A 19,189-nucleotide genomic window follows, 5' to 3' on the forward strand; every position below is an offset into this window, starting at 1 on the left:
AGATCCGCAATTTTTACCCAAAAGGTATTTCACACTTCCAGATAAATCAGTCAATTCAAATAACAACCTTTTTCCGAGAGCGTAAAAATCAAGTAGAAAGCGCATTACACACACTGGACACAAGAAGTGCGATCATGGTCTATTTGATAAAAACAAAGACAAGTAGGAAGACAAAAAAAATATTTGTGTAATTTGCAAACAACTATGGGTAAACCAGTGACAAAGGGTACAGTTTCTCTAAATGGAGCTCACAAATGATCCAGTTCTATCATCTGTCACTCAAGTGCAGGAACACAATTACATTCTAAACCAAAAGCACACTCTACATGCAAAAAGGAGCAATAGTTTTTCTAGCAAATATACCTTTGCAGGACATTTGCATGGCAACTGCTTGGTCATTAGTGCACATGTTTAAGAAACATTATTGCATAGATATTTGAATGGACAAGGAAGTTCAAGTGGGACAAAAAGTATTAAAATATCTATTTACTAATTCAAGCTCATCTTCATCCCAACCACCATAAGATTATAAAACAGCCATAAAATCAATACACAGCATGTGAATCCAGAAAAGATTCATGCTACAAAAATAAATGGTTTCTTACCTGTAGGAGTAGTTTTGCAGCTTGAAGAATTTTCTGGATTCACAAGTGACCCACTCTCCTCCCTTAGAAGGTGGGAGAGCAAGAAGAAGAAGGCAAAAAAAAAAACACAATCAGAAAATGGCGACCAAGCGTGGGATCTTCCGGGGAGGGTGTATTATGTCAGAGAAGGTTGGTTGAGACACCAAATGGGTCTGTCAAAGCCCAAGAACAAAAAAATAAGAGAGAAGGACTACTAGTATACTGGAGAATTACGGACTGAACCACTAGATGGTGGCATAATGCACAGCATGTGAATCCAGAAAATTCTTCAAGCTGCAAAACTACTTCTACAGGTAAGAAATCATTTGTTATGTCATGTTGTACATTTACATCTTTATGCACTCCAGGCATTTTAAGGTGGAATGTGGAGTATAATAATTTTGGTGTCAAAAATCTATACATTCCTAGGTTCAAAAGATATGTTATATGAACAATCAGATTTCATTCTTTGGCATGATCTACCTTTTTAAGATTTGCAAGCAGTAAACAGCTGTTTTGACACTGACATTACACCATAACTTTATTATGACAACATATCCTCATTATCTCCAGATCTGTTGCTGAATTCTTTTGTATTTCCCAAGCACTATAATCTATAAACCTTTCCGTTATGTCTAAAGGAAAACATTTTACCCCTCATTGGATAATTGTTGATATCTGCAGTGTTCTTAATGCTCTCCAGAATGTGTATGATTCTTTACCAAACAAAGAATATGTTTTTACCCCACATTGAGGAACTGTCGTTGTTTACATGTAGTAATGGTTCCATTTTGTCAGCATGTTTTATTTGTTTATATATACCCCAAACAACACCCCCCTTAGGCTTCTTTTGTGCCATCCTTTCATGGCCCTCCCTGAATTCGGAACTTTACATTTTATTTCCACCCCACCAGTTGTGGGACAGGCACAGGACATTTTTCATTTACATTTCATTTACCTAAATGCAAACTCAAATGCTTAACGGCCTGAAAAAGATAGTTGGGTTCGGCAGAGCTAAATATTTTAGGTGAGGTATGTCCCTGATGACCATGTCAGAATGTCTTAAATATGGCCTGACGGTTACAAAAGGCTATAGTTGGCAGACTAAAATAAACACTGCAGTGTTAAAGATGTTCTCCAGACTGAAAGATTCTCTACCAAGCAAATCATTATAGTATACCAAAAGTGTGGCACCATAATCTGTTTGGCTGCCTATACTTGCCACAGGGACGTATGCTAACGGTTTGATTAGACTCCAGTTAAAATCTGATTGTTTTATGTTGTTTTCATTCTTTACAGCAACTCCAGAGATTCAGATGATGACCATTCCTCCAGGCCAGTTTGTGATCACAGAAGCACCCATGGGTGCTCCTGTCAGCACTGGTCAGATGAAACCAGTCACTCAGGTAGGGTAGAAATCTATACTTTGTTATCTCTATGAGGTAAATGTTTTGTTGTTTTATGTATGGGAGATTGGGTACTATTGACTCTTAGGAGAGACCCTGATCTGTAGTGTTGCAGAATGCTATCAGATGTTGAATATTTTAATGAGAAAACAGGGGAACTCCTCAGCTTACCAGAAGAGCTTATTTGGAAAAGCTTGGTTCATTGTCATGGAATTATCTCTGTTATCAATAAATAGTAGAAATATCGTCATGCGAGTGTTGGCTCGCGTTTTTAAAACCTATTTTTATGGAAAAAGTGCTTAAAGAAAATATGACTAGAATTGTCAATGTGTTCTAATTTTTTCATTGTAAAACTTTAATCCATTCAGCCAAATAGAAGAAATCTACATTTGTCTGAAAACACAGCAGGGGTTACTGGGCCAAACCATAGGGGTTGTGGTCTTTTACTCCTCCTAGTGAGGTTGGTTATTCTTCATTCAGCAATGAAGGCGACTACCAGATGCAGCCCACGCTCTTCCCCATGTGACCAAGTCTGAGTTTGGCCTTTAAAGTCAGTATTAGGTACTAAGTTTGTGCAAGTCCCCCGCGGGCCCAATAGCCTAGAACAGTCTTACTGCAGCTGGCAACACAGGACGACCAGGTACTTCTACATTGACTCAGACTGTCCGATGCCAAGGGCCTTTGAGCTCTCACGGTTATACCCTGATTCACCATTGGGTACTCTGTCTTTGGGGAGAGTGCATCGCTGTTGAACGTTCTCTCTTGGCTTCTGTGGCAATCGCTGAGTATTCATTACAGCATATTTGCCACGATGATCCAGGGCAATGGCGCTGACTTCACAGTAACCTCCTCCTTGCAAACCGGGATAGACAATTTCATCCTGCACATGGTTGATGGACTTATCTTCATCTAGGGATGCTGTTGATAAAGATGAGTGATTCTCCCTGGTCACACAGGGGTTGCCGATGTGTAAACACCCATGAGCAAGAGCCTTATCTTCACACTGGCCCCCTTCCTAGCACAATGGGGGTTGCCATCTTTCACACGCATACAGGCGATGGCCCTGGTGACAGCCCTAGCTTCACCGTGGATCCCATCTGTTACACAGTGGTTTCAGACATCAACGCACACACTTCAATGCACACGGAGATAACAGTCCTAGCTTCACAGGGGCCTCTTCCTGGCACACGGGTGTGGCCAACTTCACCACTGACAAGGTCGACAAGCCTAGCCTCACAGTAGCTGCCCACTTTCACATAGAGGATGCTGACTGCAGCTCTCAAAAGAGTGATGGCCCTAGCTTCACGGTGGGCTTGTCCTGGCACTTGTGGGACACCGATCTCAGCCTTTCACAAGGGGTAACAGCCGAAGCTTCTGCAAGATCGGGCCGACCGCCCACACTTGTGCAATGGTCCCAAACGGACAGAGCAACTCACACTTCGTTCCGGACAGAGCAACTCACACTTCGTTCACTGGGATCCACTTGACAGGATACCTGCTGTGCTGCACTTCCTCCAGCGATTTTCCTCCACCTCACAGTATCTGCTGCACTTTGCAGGCGGGCAAATGGCTGGTGTGCCAGGCTCTCAGGGTAAGTGGTCTTGACTTCCTGGGTGATGGTTGCTTACCTGTCAGGTACACTAACAGGCGTTGATTCATAGTCCTGGTTCCAGCAGCTAGAAGTGTTGCTGATCTTCTCTCCTGATGACCACTTGTGGAGCACAAGGTCCTACTATTACAGCACAAATCCAGACTCTGATATGATTTGGTGCCTTTTGATATTCCTTTTGCTGGTGTCAACTTATTTCAGGTGCCCTTTCCTCTGCACTGTCTTTTGTCAAAGGGAAAGTCTAATAAAGCAGGATCTGATAGAGACTTCTAGCTGCAGCTTCCTTACCTTAGAATTCCCTGGCATCAACTTCGAATCTGGAGTTTTTTCAGAGCAGTACCCTGCGCGCGCGCCGTTGGGCGGCGTCGTTCAGATCCGCGTGCGTCGACCAGCTCTGCGTGCGTCGTCAGCATCGTTGGAGCTGTCTATGACATCACGGTTGTCTATATAGATGCCGTCTCGGTGCGCGTACGTCAGTTCTTTTCCTTCTGCGCCGGTTAAGCGCAGTTTTGGAAAGAGCTACCCTGCTTCGACGGTTTGTCAATGCTTTTTTGACTGTTTGGAGTCATGTCTTCGAGAAAGACAGGATTCAAGCCGTGTGGTGCGTGTCATCGCACCATGTTGGTGACGGATCCACAACGAGTCTGTCTTTGGTGCCTAGAGAAGGAGCACGATTCCACCTCGTGCTCCAACTGTCGGGCCATGGTGCCGAAGGCCTTGAGGGAGAGATCCCTTAAGCTTCTTGCGGCCCGACATTCGTCTTCGGTCGGCGCGACTCTGCGGAGGTCACGGTCCCGCCATAGGAGGAGGTCGCGGCACCGCTCCCGGAGCCCCAAGTCCTCTTCCTCGCATTCGAGGTCTTCCGAAGGTAAGAGGCACAAGAAGAAGAAGAAGTCCAAGCGGACTTCGTCTTCACCACGTCCGTCGGCTGACGAGGCAGCTAGGGAACGTTGACGTTCTGAGCGCGGTTCTGCGGAGCCGTTGCCAGGGTCGACTCTGTGTCTTCCCCCCTTTCCGGGGACCGGATCGACCCCCGCTCAAATAAAAGAGTCGGCAGCAGGGGCCCTTTCGGATTCGACACCGGCGGCTTCGGCCTCGGCGCCGTTGGGGACCCCAGGATCCGATACCAGACCGGCGCCGGTCCCTTACAGTCGGCCTCCTTCGGCGGCAGGTCCGATGTCGACGATTCCGCAGCCAGCGCCCACCGGTGGCAGACCCATCCTTATTCCGGATGATCCGGAGCGACGTCGTACGACATCGACTCCGACTTCGACAGAGCCAATTCGGCCCAGATCATTGTCTGAGCATTATTTGGAACAGCCAGACGCAGGAGAGCAATGGGAGGGGTCTGAGGACCCTTTGGAAACTGGATTGCAACAGGACTGGTATGAGGATCTAGGGGAGGCCAGTGGACTGGACACGTCTCCAGATACTGGTATGCTCTCTCCTCCTAATGTGGCTACGAAGGAGGGTGCATCTTTCGCTATGGTGGTGCGTAGGGCAGCTGAGGTCTTGGACCTAGATTTGCCTACGGTGCCAGTCAGGACAAATATCCTGACAGAAGTGCTTCAGCCGGGGTGTCAACATCGGAGCCATTGTTGCCCTTCAATGATACTCTTACAGACGTCCTTCTGGGTACATGGTCCAAACCCAGCACAGGGGCTCCTGTGAATAGGACGGTGGGCCGCCGCCATAGACCCGCTCCCAGCGACCCTAGTTTCCTGACTCAACACCCCACTCCTGAGAGCTTGGTTGTCCAAGCCTCTACTTCCCGTGGTGCCTTCCCTTGCGCTTCCCCAGATAGGGAATCCAAGAGGCTGGATCAGCTTGGGAAGAAGATGTTTTCTTCCACCAGCCTGGCATTGAGGTCCGTAAACACCCCTAGCCTATTGGGCCATTATTCCCATACTTCATGGGATACGGTGGCGCAAGTGCTGCCCCAGGTCCCGGAGGGCATACGGGACACTCTCACCCAGGCTGTCAAGGATGGGAGAGATGCAGCCAAGTTTACGATCCGGTGTGGCTTGGACACGACCGACTCGCTGGGCAGAGCGATTTCATCATCAGCGGCCCTACGTTCTACTGGTTTTTCAGGGGATGTCCAGTCTAGCTTTATGGACATGCCCTTTGATGGCTCTCGCCTTTTTGGTGAAAAGGCAGACTCCGCACTTGAGAGGTTCAAGGATTCTCGAGCCACTGCCAGATCCTTGGGCCTTTCAGTGCCTGCACGACAAGCACAGTTTAGCCACCGTCCCCGGGCTTCACAGCATCCCGGAAGAAGACGTAGTCGTGATACCATCATACCCAGATGGTATGGCCAGAGGTCGACCGCCACACAGCCCCCCTCCACTGCGCCCAAGCCCTCCTAGTGTGGTTCTGCGGGATCATGTCCGTCCAGTTGGAGGGAGAATTTGTTTTCATCTCTCTCACTGGCTTTCCATCACCACGGACAAGTGGGTCCTGCAGATCATACGGAAGGGCTACTCCCTTCCCTTCCAGTCTTTCCCTCCTTCTGTCCCTCCGACAAAGGAATGGCTGATGGAGGACCATCTAGCTTTGCTCCACGAGGAAGTTATAGCTCTCTTAGCCAAGGGAGCCATAGAAAGAGTCCCGATGTCAGAAGTAGGAAGTGGTTGTTATTCCCGCTATTTTCTGATTCCCAAAAAGAACAAAGGCCTTCGCCAAGCAGGATTCCTCCTTGGGGACTCTCAAGGGCTATCTTGCAGCCTTATCGGCTTTTCTTCAGTTGCCCGATCAACCATCTCTGTTTAAATCACCTATAGTACAGAGGTTTTTGAAAGGGCTTGTACATCTATTTCCGCCTGTGCCTTTCGTTATGCCCCAGTGGGATCTTAATTTGGTTCTTACCTTCCTTATGTGTGCTCCCTTCGAGCCCTTGCATAACTGTCCTCTTCGGCTGCTTACTATTAAGACATCTTTTTTGGTGGCAATTACATCTGCCAGAAGAGTTAGTGAGCTACAGGCTTTGTCATCAAAACCGCCGTATCTCACAATCTTTCCTGAAAAAGTGGATCTCAGAACTCGTGCCTCATTCCTCCCCAAGGTGGTGACCCCTTTCCATCTGGGTCAAAATATCACCCTACCCACCTTCTTTGCACCACCGCATCCCTCTAAGGAAGAGGAGCGTCTCCATCGGCTGTACCCAAAAAGAGCGTTATCGTTCTACCTTGACCGCACTAAAGAGTTCCGTGTGGACGACCAACTCTTTGTGGGGTACGTTGGTGCAAAGAAAGGTCGGGCAGTGCAGAAACGATCCATTTTGCGCTGGGTCGTTCTCTGTATAAAAATATGCTACGCTTTGGCGAAGAAGCAGCCTCCCGAGGGCTTGAGAGCTCATTCTGCTATCACTGCGTTAGCACGTGGCGTACCGGTGGTGGACATTTGTCAGGCTGCAACGTGGGCTTCTTTGCACACGTTCGCAAAACACTACTGCCTGGATAGCCAGGTGAGGAGAGAGGGGCATTTTGCCCGGTCTGTTTTGCAAGACTTTCTTGTGTAAAAATCTCCTGCAGACCCACCACCATGGGTTATAGCTTGGGTATCTATTCTAAGGTAAGGAAGCTGCAGCTAGAAGTCTCTATCAGATGAACAAGTTACTTACCTTTGGTAACGAGGTATCTGGTAGAGACTCTATCTAGCTGCAGATTCCTTACACCCGCCCAAGCCTCCCCGCTCTGGGGAAATTGTTTCTCATGTAGATATGTATATATTTGTATATATGTATTTATGTGTACATATGTATATTTTTGATCTTGGCATCTTTTTGCCTTTCTTAAAGGCATGAAATAATTTTTTACTCCAAACAGTTAAAGAGGTGAAATACATGATAGTTGGTTCTTCCATGACTCTGCGCTTCTGGCGTGGGAAGTTGTGGAAAAGAACTGACGTACGCGCGCCGAGACGGCGTCTATATAGACAACTGTGATGTCATAGACGGCTCCAGCGACGCTGACGACGCACGCAGAGCTGGTCGACGCACGCGGATCCGAACGACGCCGCAGACGGCGCGCGCGAAGGGTACTGCTCTGAAAAAACTCCGGATCCGAAGCTGACGCCAGGGAATTCTAAGGTAAGGAATCTGCAGCTAGATAGAGTCTCTACCAGATACCTCATTACTGAAGGTAAGTAACTTGTTAATTTGCTCCAGTTTTGATTGACCCACAACACAGGCCAAGAGAGTAACTGTGGATCATCCTCCACTGAAATATGCTGATAAAGTTTCAAAAGCCTACGCCTTCCCCTCTTTCATGATTCCCAGACCCACCATCTCCTTGATAATGAGGCCAGGCCCTACTAACAAATATCTCTTCCTGGCCTCAAAGAAGCCTTTGATGTGCACAGAGGATGATCTGCTACCCTTTGTCCAGTGTGTATGTTCACATCCCAGTCCTCAAGAATATCACCAATCTACATCTCCTGTTTGGGGTTGTAGTGTTGTAGCCTCGGCGCCACTACCCTTTCTTTCAAAAATGGAACCCACAGGCCTCAGTGTTATGTACCGTGCATAGGCATACATACATACTAGCATGTACATTTAAGTATCACTTGTCCAGTGCTACACACAATCACAATGTAAGTCAAAGGTGAATTGAATGCACAGTAGTGGAACTTTATGTGAGCGGGTCAGCAGGCACCACTCCTGTGACACAGTTAAATAGGCCTATTCACACTATGATCACTACTAAACACAAAATGGATATGGAGTCACCACCGCGCTCGCAACATCTTAACACTTGGTAAGAGCAGTAGCCGTCACCATTACAAAGGTAGTAGTTGATGCACCCTTCCCAGTCTTACAAGACTGCATTACAGTGAAATAGGCCTAGGCCATGGTACACATTCATGATCCCTGTTCACCCATGATCAAAAATCAGTTCTAGGTGCCCAGATAGTCAGGCAGCTAGGACACTGTGGGCAGGTGTGCACATCCGTTTCCATGCAGGGGACTTTCCCGTCCCAACAACTACTGTTTTACTTTTTTAAGAGCTTAAAAATGAAGGGAAATTGTAGGACCCTTAATAGTTGTATGCTTACAGTGGCCGACTGAGGTTCCATCATTAAAAATTCTGGGAGCTGCAACATTCTGATTGTGCAGTGCAGGGCTAGTGAATCTGTTTGATTTTACCTGCTGACTGAGGATCATTACCAAACACCAATACCTTGTTTAAGACTATTTTTGGCTGAAATCTTGGATTTCAGTGCCCTTTTTCCCTCCACTTGATATCTAATGACATTTTCTGTTTTCTTCTTTTTCTTGTCAGGAGTGCCATTTTGCCTGGCTGTTACTGTGAGGTGATTTTCACCTCACATATTCTGAGCCACCATGGTTACTGACTCTTTCAAATGGTGGTCTTATGGGGAAGCGGTGCTGGAAGGATGTGCTTCATATATGTGTAATCTGCCTTCTGGACTCTTACTCCATCAAGAAGTGTCAAATCTGCCTGTACAAATTAGAGGTTCAGGCAGAGGGAGAGAGTCAACCCCAGTACCCAACAGGAGAAATGAGGTCACTTAGCATTGCAGTCTCCCTTTTCCGATTTTGCAAGGGAGGCACCTTGCTCCTCTTCTGTTCTAGGGTGGAAATGTTCTGAACCCCCTTCCTTGGGTTTGCCAGGCCATTCCTCACATTATGTGTATTTCGAGTTCATGTTAAGGCTCTCAACTTTGAGGCATTCAAGCTATCGCCACTTCAAGTTCCGGGCATTCAACGTGGAGGGTTTGAAGAAGTACTTGTATTATTTACAGATGATCTTCTCTGCATTGGTCTGTGTAAAATGAGAGCGCTTTGGAGTAAAGAACAGAAGCTCGCTTAACCCCTCTGACTGCCAAGGAAAGGCCCCTGAAGCATCATTAACATCTGTCCCTCATTGGAGGTGCTGGTTTCTACTTTGGTGCTTGCATCTATCCCTGTGGCGGATGACTCCTTGCAAATTGGAGCTTGAGAATATTCTACTACTCCAGAAAGAGCATTGCCCATTTCATTGCTCTTTTTTCCAGTTTTGATGTTGGCTCGTAAATCAGCTCACCTATGCCTGTATCTTCAGCCACTGCTTCTCCTCCAGCATGGCTTCTGCCCCCTTCGCAGCTGGATAAGTAACAGAAAGCATGGGCATTCTCAGTTTACAGAAGACGACCCTCAAAAAAGAAGAGGAAAGAAAGCCATTTCAATTGCACTAATGGCAGTTGTTCAGAGAAACTATGAAGTATCAGATCTCATTCTCGACACAATACTTGACCATTAAGGGATACATTTTTATCTTCTTCTTTCTCTAACAAGAGCAAACATTTTGCTAAAATAATGGGCATGCCAGCTTACACGATTTCTCCTGTGGATTACATCCTCAACTTTTGTGAGTTTTCCAACGGAGCTGCCAAAAGTCTTAAAATCAGAGCATCAACCCTCGTCTATAAAATGTTCTTCATCTTCAAAACTATTTGATGTAGGCCACAAGGTAGCCATCTATGGTATTAGTCCCAGGGTACTTGAAAACCACATTGCATGCATTCTAGAACTCTACTTCCAAGAAACCGTTGGTTGTGTGCCATGAAAAGGAAACACAGACCTTGTGATTCTTATGCTTTTTCTGTGAGATGTCCCTGTGACATTCCCTCTTGTGATGTTAGCAACAGTAAACTGTCTTTGGTGCTACCTCCCCTTTCCCACCTCAAAAGGAAAACAAAAGGATGGATGTTGTTGGAAAGAAGGACTCTAATTACATCTTCTACGGCATTGAGAGCTTCACATTTTATTCTCTTCTTGCCAATTAGAAGAGAGAGTTAAGAAACTCATTAGATCACTCAATTGACTTGTTGCCTGGTGACGATATAGAGTATATTAAGCAAATCATAAAGGATGAAATGATTACGTCAAATCAGACTATTACGTCAGCCCTAGGTTCAGCTGTTTGGGATACTAGAAGTATTTAATCATGGACTCATGGATGTCCTCCTGGACATGGCTTAGTTCTCTCATCCCCCAAATATAGCAGAAAAACCTTGATATATTTTTTGGGATCCAGATAAAGAAATACATCATATGAATAAAAAATCTGAAACACTGAAACCCGTTAATACTGACAAACAGAAAGCCTTGCCCAAACACCAGTTTGAGTTATGGGAGTGGCTGGTTGTTTACTTGCATGGCTTTTTACAAGAAACAACAGAAATTGCAAATGCTGGAAAAGTAGTATTGACAAAAGCAGTTTTTTCTAGAGCAAAGGAATCAATGGAGAAAGGGCTCTCAACAGTCTTCTGTGGCTTCAGAAAAGGCCCCTCCCTCTAAATAATGATTCCCTCTCCTTCTCATGGACATCATCAGCCAGCAGCGAATTAAGAGGGAGGATTCAATAATTTCCCCTTTTGGCAGAAGATAATTGGGTGATCAAATGGATTCAATGTTAGAGTCCATTCTTCCTCATTTTCCATACATTTAAGTGCCTCAAGAGCCTTCCATCTGAAATAGATGGTCCATATGTTCATATTCTGCTTCACAAGAAGGCAGTAGAAAAGATGCCCGAATTCCAGATAAACAAAGGCATTGACTTGTGTTATTTCTTAGTGAAGAAAATGATTTCATGTCTGGAATATCATCCCACCATGCATTTAAAATAAGCATACACATGGGGGAAGAGAGAGGTGTTTTGTGTCTTATTTCTGCATTAGATATTTACCCAACTTTATCAATAGCATCCCTAGATCTACAGGACTTTTATTTCTCCATCCTTATTTGCAAGAGCCTTTGAAAATTAATTCAGTTCGGAATAGGGATCACTCATGAATGAAGGAATGAAAAGTTCTTCTGTAGTGTACAACTACTCAAAAAGAGTGTCCTGGCGCTTCAAGTACTGGAGGAGGAAGGAACTGAGGCTAACCAGAACTGCTCATCCCTAATGTCTAAACAGGAGTGTTTTCACCTTTTTAAATTTATCTTCTAATAGGCCCCTTATTGTGAAAAGCTAGGTGTGCAATAGTCAGAGCCTTATACATTATGCATTGCCGCACTGGCAACCAGTGAAGTTTTTGGTGAAATGGGGACACTGCGGATAACCTAGGAATTTTAAACAATAGGCGGACTGCCATGTTCTGCATCACATGTAACCGCTGGGTCAGGAAATCTGGAAGACCCAAATAAAGATAATTGGCATAGTTCAGCCTAGAAAGAATCAGAGTCCTCACCACAGTCACCAGAGCACAACGTGGAAAATAATTACGGAATGTCTTGAAGATGCGGAAAATCCAAAAGCAAGATTTTACTATAGCTGACACCTGAGCCCAAAATGAAAGTTGGGTGTCAAACATAACACTCAACCACCGTTGGCAGGGGTGGTGGGGGGACAGTCTTAGGCCATGCTCCTGCCCATCACGGAAGCAGATTTTGACCAAACAATAGAACTTTGGTCTTAACGGGGTTGCATTGCAATTTGATGTCCCTCAACCACTCTAACACTGCAGCCATACAACTAGCAAATGACTCCTTGGCCTCTATTGAATCCCAGTCATACTTGAGCAGGAGTTGAGAGTCAATCCCATACAAAATGACACTGATGTTAAAGGATTCCACCAAATATGCCAAAGGGGACATGTAGATATTAAAGAGTGTGAGACGTAGAGAGAAGCCTTGCAGCACTCCCCAATTCAACCTCTTAGCATCTGAGGTATATGGTTTCCTCCAGACCAACTGTTTACGTTGCTCCAAAATGGAACTCAACTAGCCAAGTGCCCAGCCCATCACTCCCAAGTCTTCTAACCTGTGCAGCAACATGTTTTGATCGACCATGTTGAATTCTGCAGACAGGACTAGCAGCACCAAGGCTACGTTGAGGCCTGAGTCCAAACTAAACCTAATGGACTCAGAATCCTTTAATAGAGCAGACTCAGTACTGTGGCAAGATCTAAAACTCAATTGGGAGGGGTGAAGCAACTTGTTCTCAAAAAGGAAAGCGGTAAGCTGTTGATTTACCAGTCTTCCCAAGACTTTTGCAGCTGCTAGGAGTAAGAGAGACAGGTCTAACCTTAGCCAGTGGTTCCAGATCAGTGTTGGCTTTTTGAGTAGAGGAATTACGTTGGCTCGCTTGCAATCCTCCTGTTAAGTGCCCGAGTGAAGAAAAGTAGCAAATAGATTTCGATAAACCGGGCCAACAATATTTGCAATCATCTTTAACATGTGATGTAGAATGGGGTCCATAGGAGATCCTGATTTACATTTTGTGATGGATATCACCTCTTCCACTGATGAACAAGAAACAACATCAATTTGGGGTGGCCAGGAGGGACAGCTACATCTCCAGACTCAGGCTTTCCTGATAAATAATTTGTCCTAGTTATCTTAGCCTGAACTTTGAGGATCTTATCTTCAAAAAAATCGCTAAGGTGGACACAAAGCACCTGACTAGGCTGTAGCGGAGGAGAAGTTGTTTTTGGATCAGTAAACTTTGTAACAATTTTTTAAAATCTCCTTCCCGTCATTGTCTGCCTCTTCAGTGCATTGCGTATAAAAGATGCCATGGGCTCTGTTAATGTTCTTATGACAATTTATGTAGGCTATTTTTATATTTAGCCTTATCTTGTTCAAGGTAGTGTGTCTGCAAAACTCTCTCCACTATCTGACATGCTGCTCTTTCCCGTGCTAGATAAATGGAAACCAGAAAGCAGAGCGATTATTAGTTACGTTCATATTTCCTCTAATAGGGGCTACTGAGTCAGCTGCCCTCGTAAGCCACGTCTTGATGGCAGTGACACTGTCCATTACTGAACCTAACATTTCTGGTTTGGACTCCAACAGATTGTTCCTGAGAGCCCCCAAAGGTACCCTGCCCCAACACCTATCCTCAAATAAGGGAGCAGGTGGACGAGGTTCCTTAGCACAGTTTAATTGCCATGAAAAGGGCAGTACATAATGGTCAGACCAAGGCACTGGATGAGGAATCTCTCATTTCAATGAAACATTCAATAGTATAATATTGATAGAATGGCCTGTTCTATGTGTGGGTCCTGTGGCAACTCAGGCCAGAGTTTCCACGCTAGAATTAATAGAGGGATCAGTGATCCTATCCAAATCAATATTTAAATCACCAAGCATGGTAAAATTGGCATAAGAAATATATTTAGGAGCCAGTGTTTGATCAAGGGAGGCTAGAAAATCCCCCGGATGCCCTGGGGGAACAGTAGACTAGTACCCCTGAGTAGGAAAGTTGCCCACTAACAGATGTGCTTAAGCCAAGAGTTTCTGCACCCATCATCTCATCTATTTTGAAGGTATTGCACCTAAAACATTTTTTATAAATAATGTCTACTACGACGCCACTTTTTTCTACCCTATCTAGATGGACATAGGTGTATGCCTCAGGTAAGGCGAAATGCAGGTCAGAGCAGGACTCCTCATTCAACCAAGTTTCTGTTAAGAATAACAGATCAGTCCTCTCATCCTTTCACAGGTCATAAATATCCAAGTCGTGCTTATGCAGAGAGCAGACGTTCAATAATATCGCCCGCAGCTTCCTTAGGCTCTTATTCGAGCCAGTATTCCTGTTCGCAGGCTGGAATAGGGGGTACAAACTAAGTTTGCACTTGTGACAGGAGATGGGGCCCACATAATCTATTAAAAAAAGGGCAGCGTCCCTTAGTGACTCCCACTCCCCTCATACCTATAAAATCAGCAGCAGAGTAGGACCTTATTGTTACTCCCTCGGTCACATAACCTCCACAGTGGCTGAGGCTGGCAGCGGTCAGGATGTGGACGGGTATAGACAGGCTTGCTTTAGCAACGCCAGTGTCATACCCGCTGTGCGTCTGCTCTGGGCCATAATTTTATAGTGAGAGACTCCTTCAGAGCAAAAGAATTCCCAGAGCAATAGAGCGCGCCCACCCTAAAAGATGGCCGTGCTCCATGTCCCAACCAGCCCACCTCTTGGAACCATCCTCAATCACCAAAATACTGTCTGCCTCGCCACACTTTAAAAGATATAACTGGTTTATGACCAAGAAAGTGGGGAAAACCATGCTATCTCAGCACTCATACAGAGAGCAAAAAATCAAAGGAGTGCAAAAATACTCCCCTACAATCAGTTACAGGCAGCACATTTAAAAGCAACAATTGTTCTATTGTTATCATTTCAAAAATGGACTCAAAACCAGTCTTTAACCTTTATAGTTGAAAAGCAATAAAAAGAACTTATATTGTTAAAAGGATTAGTAGCTAGAGTTTTCAAGTCAGAAAGAATTTGTACATCAAGGAGCCAACGTGTCAACACCCTCTCATACCTCTCATGACCAGTTCTGCATTCTTCAGTATCAGCTCAGGTCACCTTCAAATGTTTTCTAAGTGTGTGGCAGTGGTGGCAGCTGCTATGAGGAGTCAGGCCCTTATTCACTATCAGTACTTTGACAACTAGCTAGTGAAAAGCAGTTCTGCACTTTACATTTAATTGGCTCTGGAGGCGACCCTGCTTTTTCTCTTGGACTATGTCAGCAGATCAGACCATCAGCATTCAAAAGCAAACTTGCTCGGGAAATACAGTACCAGGGATCCATATGAAACACAAACCTGCCAAAAGTGTCTCATCCTGAAGAAAGCTTTAACTTTGAGGATTCGCTCTCTGTAGACTACCAAGACTCCATCAGTCAGGAAGATCTTTTCACTCTTGTCCAGCATGGCATTGTGCAATTTATTGATCCTCAGTGCCAGTCTGCATAAGAACCCATTTCAGGAATGCCGGTGAAATCAGTGGTCTCATAAGAAAGGATGCAGGAAAAAGAAGGTTGACATTTCCTTGTGGCTATATCTTTAGCCAGAATGGTGAATGAGCTTCAGGCTATTTGCACAGAGGATCTGTATATGATTTTCCACTGCAATGTGATTACTTTCAGTGCACCTCCTCGTTCCTTCCCTGATTCATCTCAGGTTTTTACATAATTTGCTTTCCAACCCTTTTTCTAAATTCTTGTACTCTGCAGAAAGGTAATTTCATATGTTGGATGTTAAAATGTCGGTCAAGACAAAGGGTCTCAGGCAAAGTAAGCAGTTATTAAAGGGGATATGCCATCCGCAAAGCACTCCACAGCTTAACCAACAGTTTCTTGCAATATAATCTACTTACAGAAGGCTAATAGACCCATTATTAGGTAAGCCTCAGGCCCATTTCTCTTGGGAAATTATGCTACTTCCACTTTTGTGAGGAATGGTTCCAGTCTGGACATTTACAAATCAGCTACCTGCAGGTTGGTTCATACATTCGCCAAGCACTATTTTATTAATTCTAACCAGGTTGGGGAAGTATCACTCCTTAATTTGTTTACTAAGAGCTTCTTTTTCTTCTATTTATATTTCTACACATGAAACAGTGTTATTTAGACTGCTACCCTGTTGTACTATTGATGCATATCAGAGAGAATCCCATAACAGAGAAGAAAAAGTTTGTCTGTAATCATAGTCCTCCATCATTAGTATTTTCCTGAGTAAATCATAGGCATCTTCCTGTGTAATCCATAAATATTCTTCCCGTCTCCCCGTATTTCAAAGCATAGTTGGAAAAATTCTTTAGCCTGCCCTTATACTTTTCTTGTATTTCCCTCAAAAATGTATCATGGGAAGGATGGCAGCTTCTAGAATTTGTAAAAGTGTAGACGTAGATTGGAAGGTGTGCATACTGCCCCGTAGAGTGTACTTTTCTAGTTTTTGTTTTTTACTTACTTCATGCTCAGTTTGTTTAAGTATATTTATATAAGAAATATGACAACATTGCTAAAGAAATATTTTCTTTTATGTAATTTTTGTTGTATAAGAAAAATCTTAATTCAAATATACAGGGGAATCCAGCTAGAGCACATAGCTATTATACTGTTTATAGATTCAACGAGAATATCCATGACACAGAATTTTTATTACAGACAAGTACATTTTCCTTTTGATACCCTCTGTGAAAGAGAAATGATTTTTAAAGCATGGATTTCCCCGGTTGTAATGCACCCATGTTTCATCTCTAGATTAAGGGAATGATTTAAGTGGTGCATTCACAGTAGTCCACCTACCTAACATATGCAAGTGGACCATAGTTTTGGCTGCAGTAGTGAAATATTTATTTTTTATACTAATTTAAAAAATGATAGGTCTTCCCTAGTTAAAAAAATCAATCTATCTATCTATCTATCTATCTATCTATCTCCTACTGGCGATAGCCAGTAGGTAGTTATAGTTACAACCTACTTACCGTAGGAAAAGCATTTTATGTTTGCCTGTAACTTTGACGCAGTTTGACTAATCTTCACAAACTTTTCAAAATGATTTTGCCGGTCACTTCAGCTGCTGTCTTGAAAGTTTCGAGGTGATTCGTCAAGCGGGGTCATGAAAAAGGGGGGGGCACAAAACATGTTTTTAATTCTATTTCTTAACTATAACGTCCCTGTAACCTTTGTTTTTTTCAGTAAATATAACTATATATATATCTCTCTATATATATATATATATATATATATATATATATATATATATATATATATATATAATATATATATATATATATATATATATATATATATATGTATGGGTTTCACTTGTCTTATATATATTTACTTTACATTGTAAATGCATGTGTTGTAAATGTATATGTGGTAATGTCATACAACTACAGAGGTGAACTGTGAGCAAGAGGATGCTAAACAGTCTTACCAGGTTACTGTTTGTTACAGTCTTCTGAAATTAATCCATTCTTTCGGGAAGTAATGTACTAGATTACATAATGTCAGTTGAGTTAGTGACAATTACATTATGGTGATTTATATAGATTCACATTTTTAAATGTGTGCAGTGTTCAGGGTGTTAACGTTCGGTAACTATAATGCAACCACTTTCCAAGCCCATCCAAGCATGGAGTTGGAAGATTTACACCTTCACTACTGTTCCTGGCACTTATTTATCATACCAACCAATTCTTTCCCGTGTTAGTGTATGGAAGTAGTTGGCACAGCTCCATGTGAACAAGATCTTTGGTATGAATAGACAAAAAGGCTTTCCTACAGAAATTGTTGTTTTAATCTTCTGTCACATACATACAAAATTCAGAGGATACATTTTTCAAGTTAGGATTGTGGGCCTCACTTTAACCAGGAGTTTAAGCAGGTGTTTCTATCAAAACGCAAATGCATTAGAACATGCATTGTTATAGAATCTGCAAACCTGTGCACAATATCAGAGACAGTTAGATCTGTAAGAGATTGTCATAAAGAACAATAAAAGCCAGACTAATGTAAATTGTAGATTTTCCATATCCAGAAAGTCAGATCCTTATTAGAGGAAGATACAGAAAATACAATTTGATCCCATGGTAGGTGTTAGTTCCAAAGAGAAATGCCCTGATCTTTCAAAGACACAGCCTTCCCACAATGGAGCTTAGTAAATGTTTCCACATAGGCTCTTGCATAGGTAGAAAATTGTTGAAGGCAAAATATTGCTCCAGTGGACCAAGGTAAATCACTAGGCTGAGACAGGTAAAGAACTGCAGAATCCAAGGAGCCACGAACAGGATCCAAACAACTGGTACAGGACTCAGAAATCTAAAGCTAATAGGAACTGAGCTACCTAGGTAATGAGCATGTCTGCTGCAAGAGACGTCACATGTATTGTGAAACAAAACAGCACGTTGACCCGTAAAAGAATGTGGCATTACAGGTCTTAATGATTGTGGAAGTAATTATATTAGATTGATATTTTAGGCCCAGAAGGACCTTGATCTCGGCCTCCACAAGCAAGCTGTGCCCGAAGGTAATCCTGGGATACTGGCATCACCAAAAACATCAAACAAGAGCTGAGCTCTTAGATCCCAACTATGCCTGAGTGGTCTGCACTAACTTGACAGCACCTGCACTGACCCTCTAGCACTCAAGCATTTTGCATAACCCCTCAGCACCCTGAGTTCTGTCCACCACAGTCTTTCACTGAGTGCGTCTCCATTAGGATGTCACTTTCTAATTGAGCTATCAACAAAAGAGTGATCACCCTTTTGCAAACCCTTGTTCACAGTAAGTCAGGCTGTGAATGTCTAGTCTTACTTCATTGCTAAAACCTATATCAAGAGCACCTCAAGCTAGAGCAATACAGCCTAAAACCAAAAAAGGTGTTTTGGGAAAGTGTTCAGGTATTGTGAGTGTTAGATAAACTGAGTCTGTGGTTCAGCTCACCCGTTGGTGGGAAAACCTGCTTTCCCACCAATGGGTGACATAAGTGAACTTAGTTCAATGCACCAAAGCTTGAATGTGAAAGGCAGGTTTTTTTAGCCCCGCAGAATTCCCCCAGTACATAGCTGAAGTGGAGTCAATGTTTTTGGGTTACTAACAGTCCCTCAACAGGGTGATCAAAAACAAACCTATTTTGTTTTCTTCAACCAAACACAAGAGGCACTAAGAAAAAGACACTAACTAAAAAGCGTGTTTAATTAAACAGGTGCACCCTGTTGCTCAACACATCTAAAATAACAACAGTTTACAATTACAGTGGCACAAATGCAACATGCAAGCAACAAGAATAAAATGAACATTTA

General features: G+C 43.6%; 1 protein-coding gene across 3 annotated transcripts in view; it reads left to right on the top strand.

Moving 5' to 3' along the window:
* The window catches only part of PRDM10 (PR/SET domain 10), a 905,887-nt gene that overhangs the window by 872,409 nt on the left and 14,289 nt on the right, over positions 1-19,189 (top strand). For all 3 annotated transcript variants that reach the window (XM_069224480.1, XM_069224481.1, XM_069224482.1), the window contains one exon: positions 1,923-2,029. In XM_069224480.1, coding sequence (XP_069080581.1) covers positions 1,923-2,029 — 107 coding nt within the window. The remainder of the gene's footprint in view (positions 1-1,922; positions 2,030-19,189) is intronic.

The sequence above is a fragment of the Pleurodeles waltl genome, chromosome 3_1 (genome assembly GCF_031143425.1).
Source record: "Pleurodeles waltl isolate 20211129_DDA chromosome 3_1, aPleWal1.hap1.20221129, whole genome shotgun sequence".
Taxonomy (NCBI): Eukaryota; Metazoa; Chordata; class Amphibia; order Caudata; family Salamandridae; genus Pleurodeles; species Pleurodeles waltl.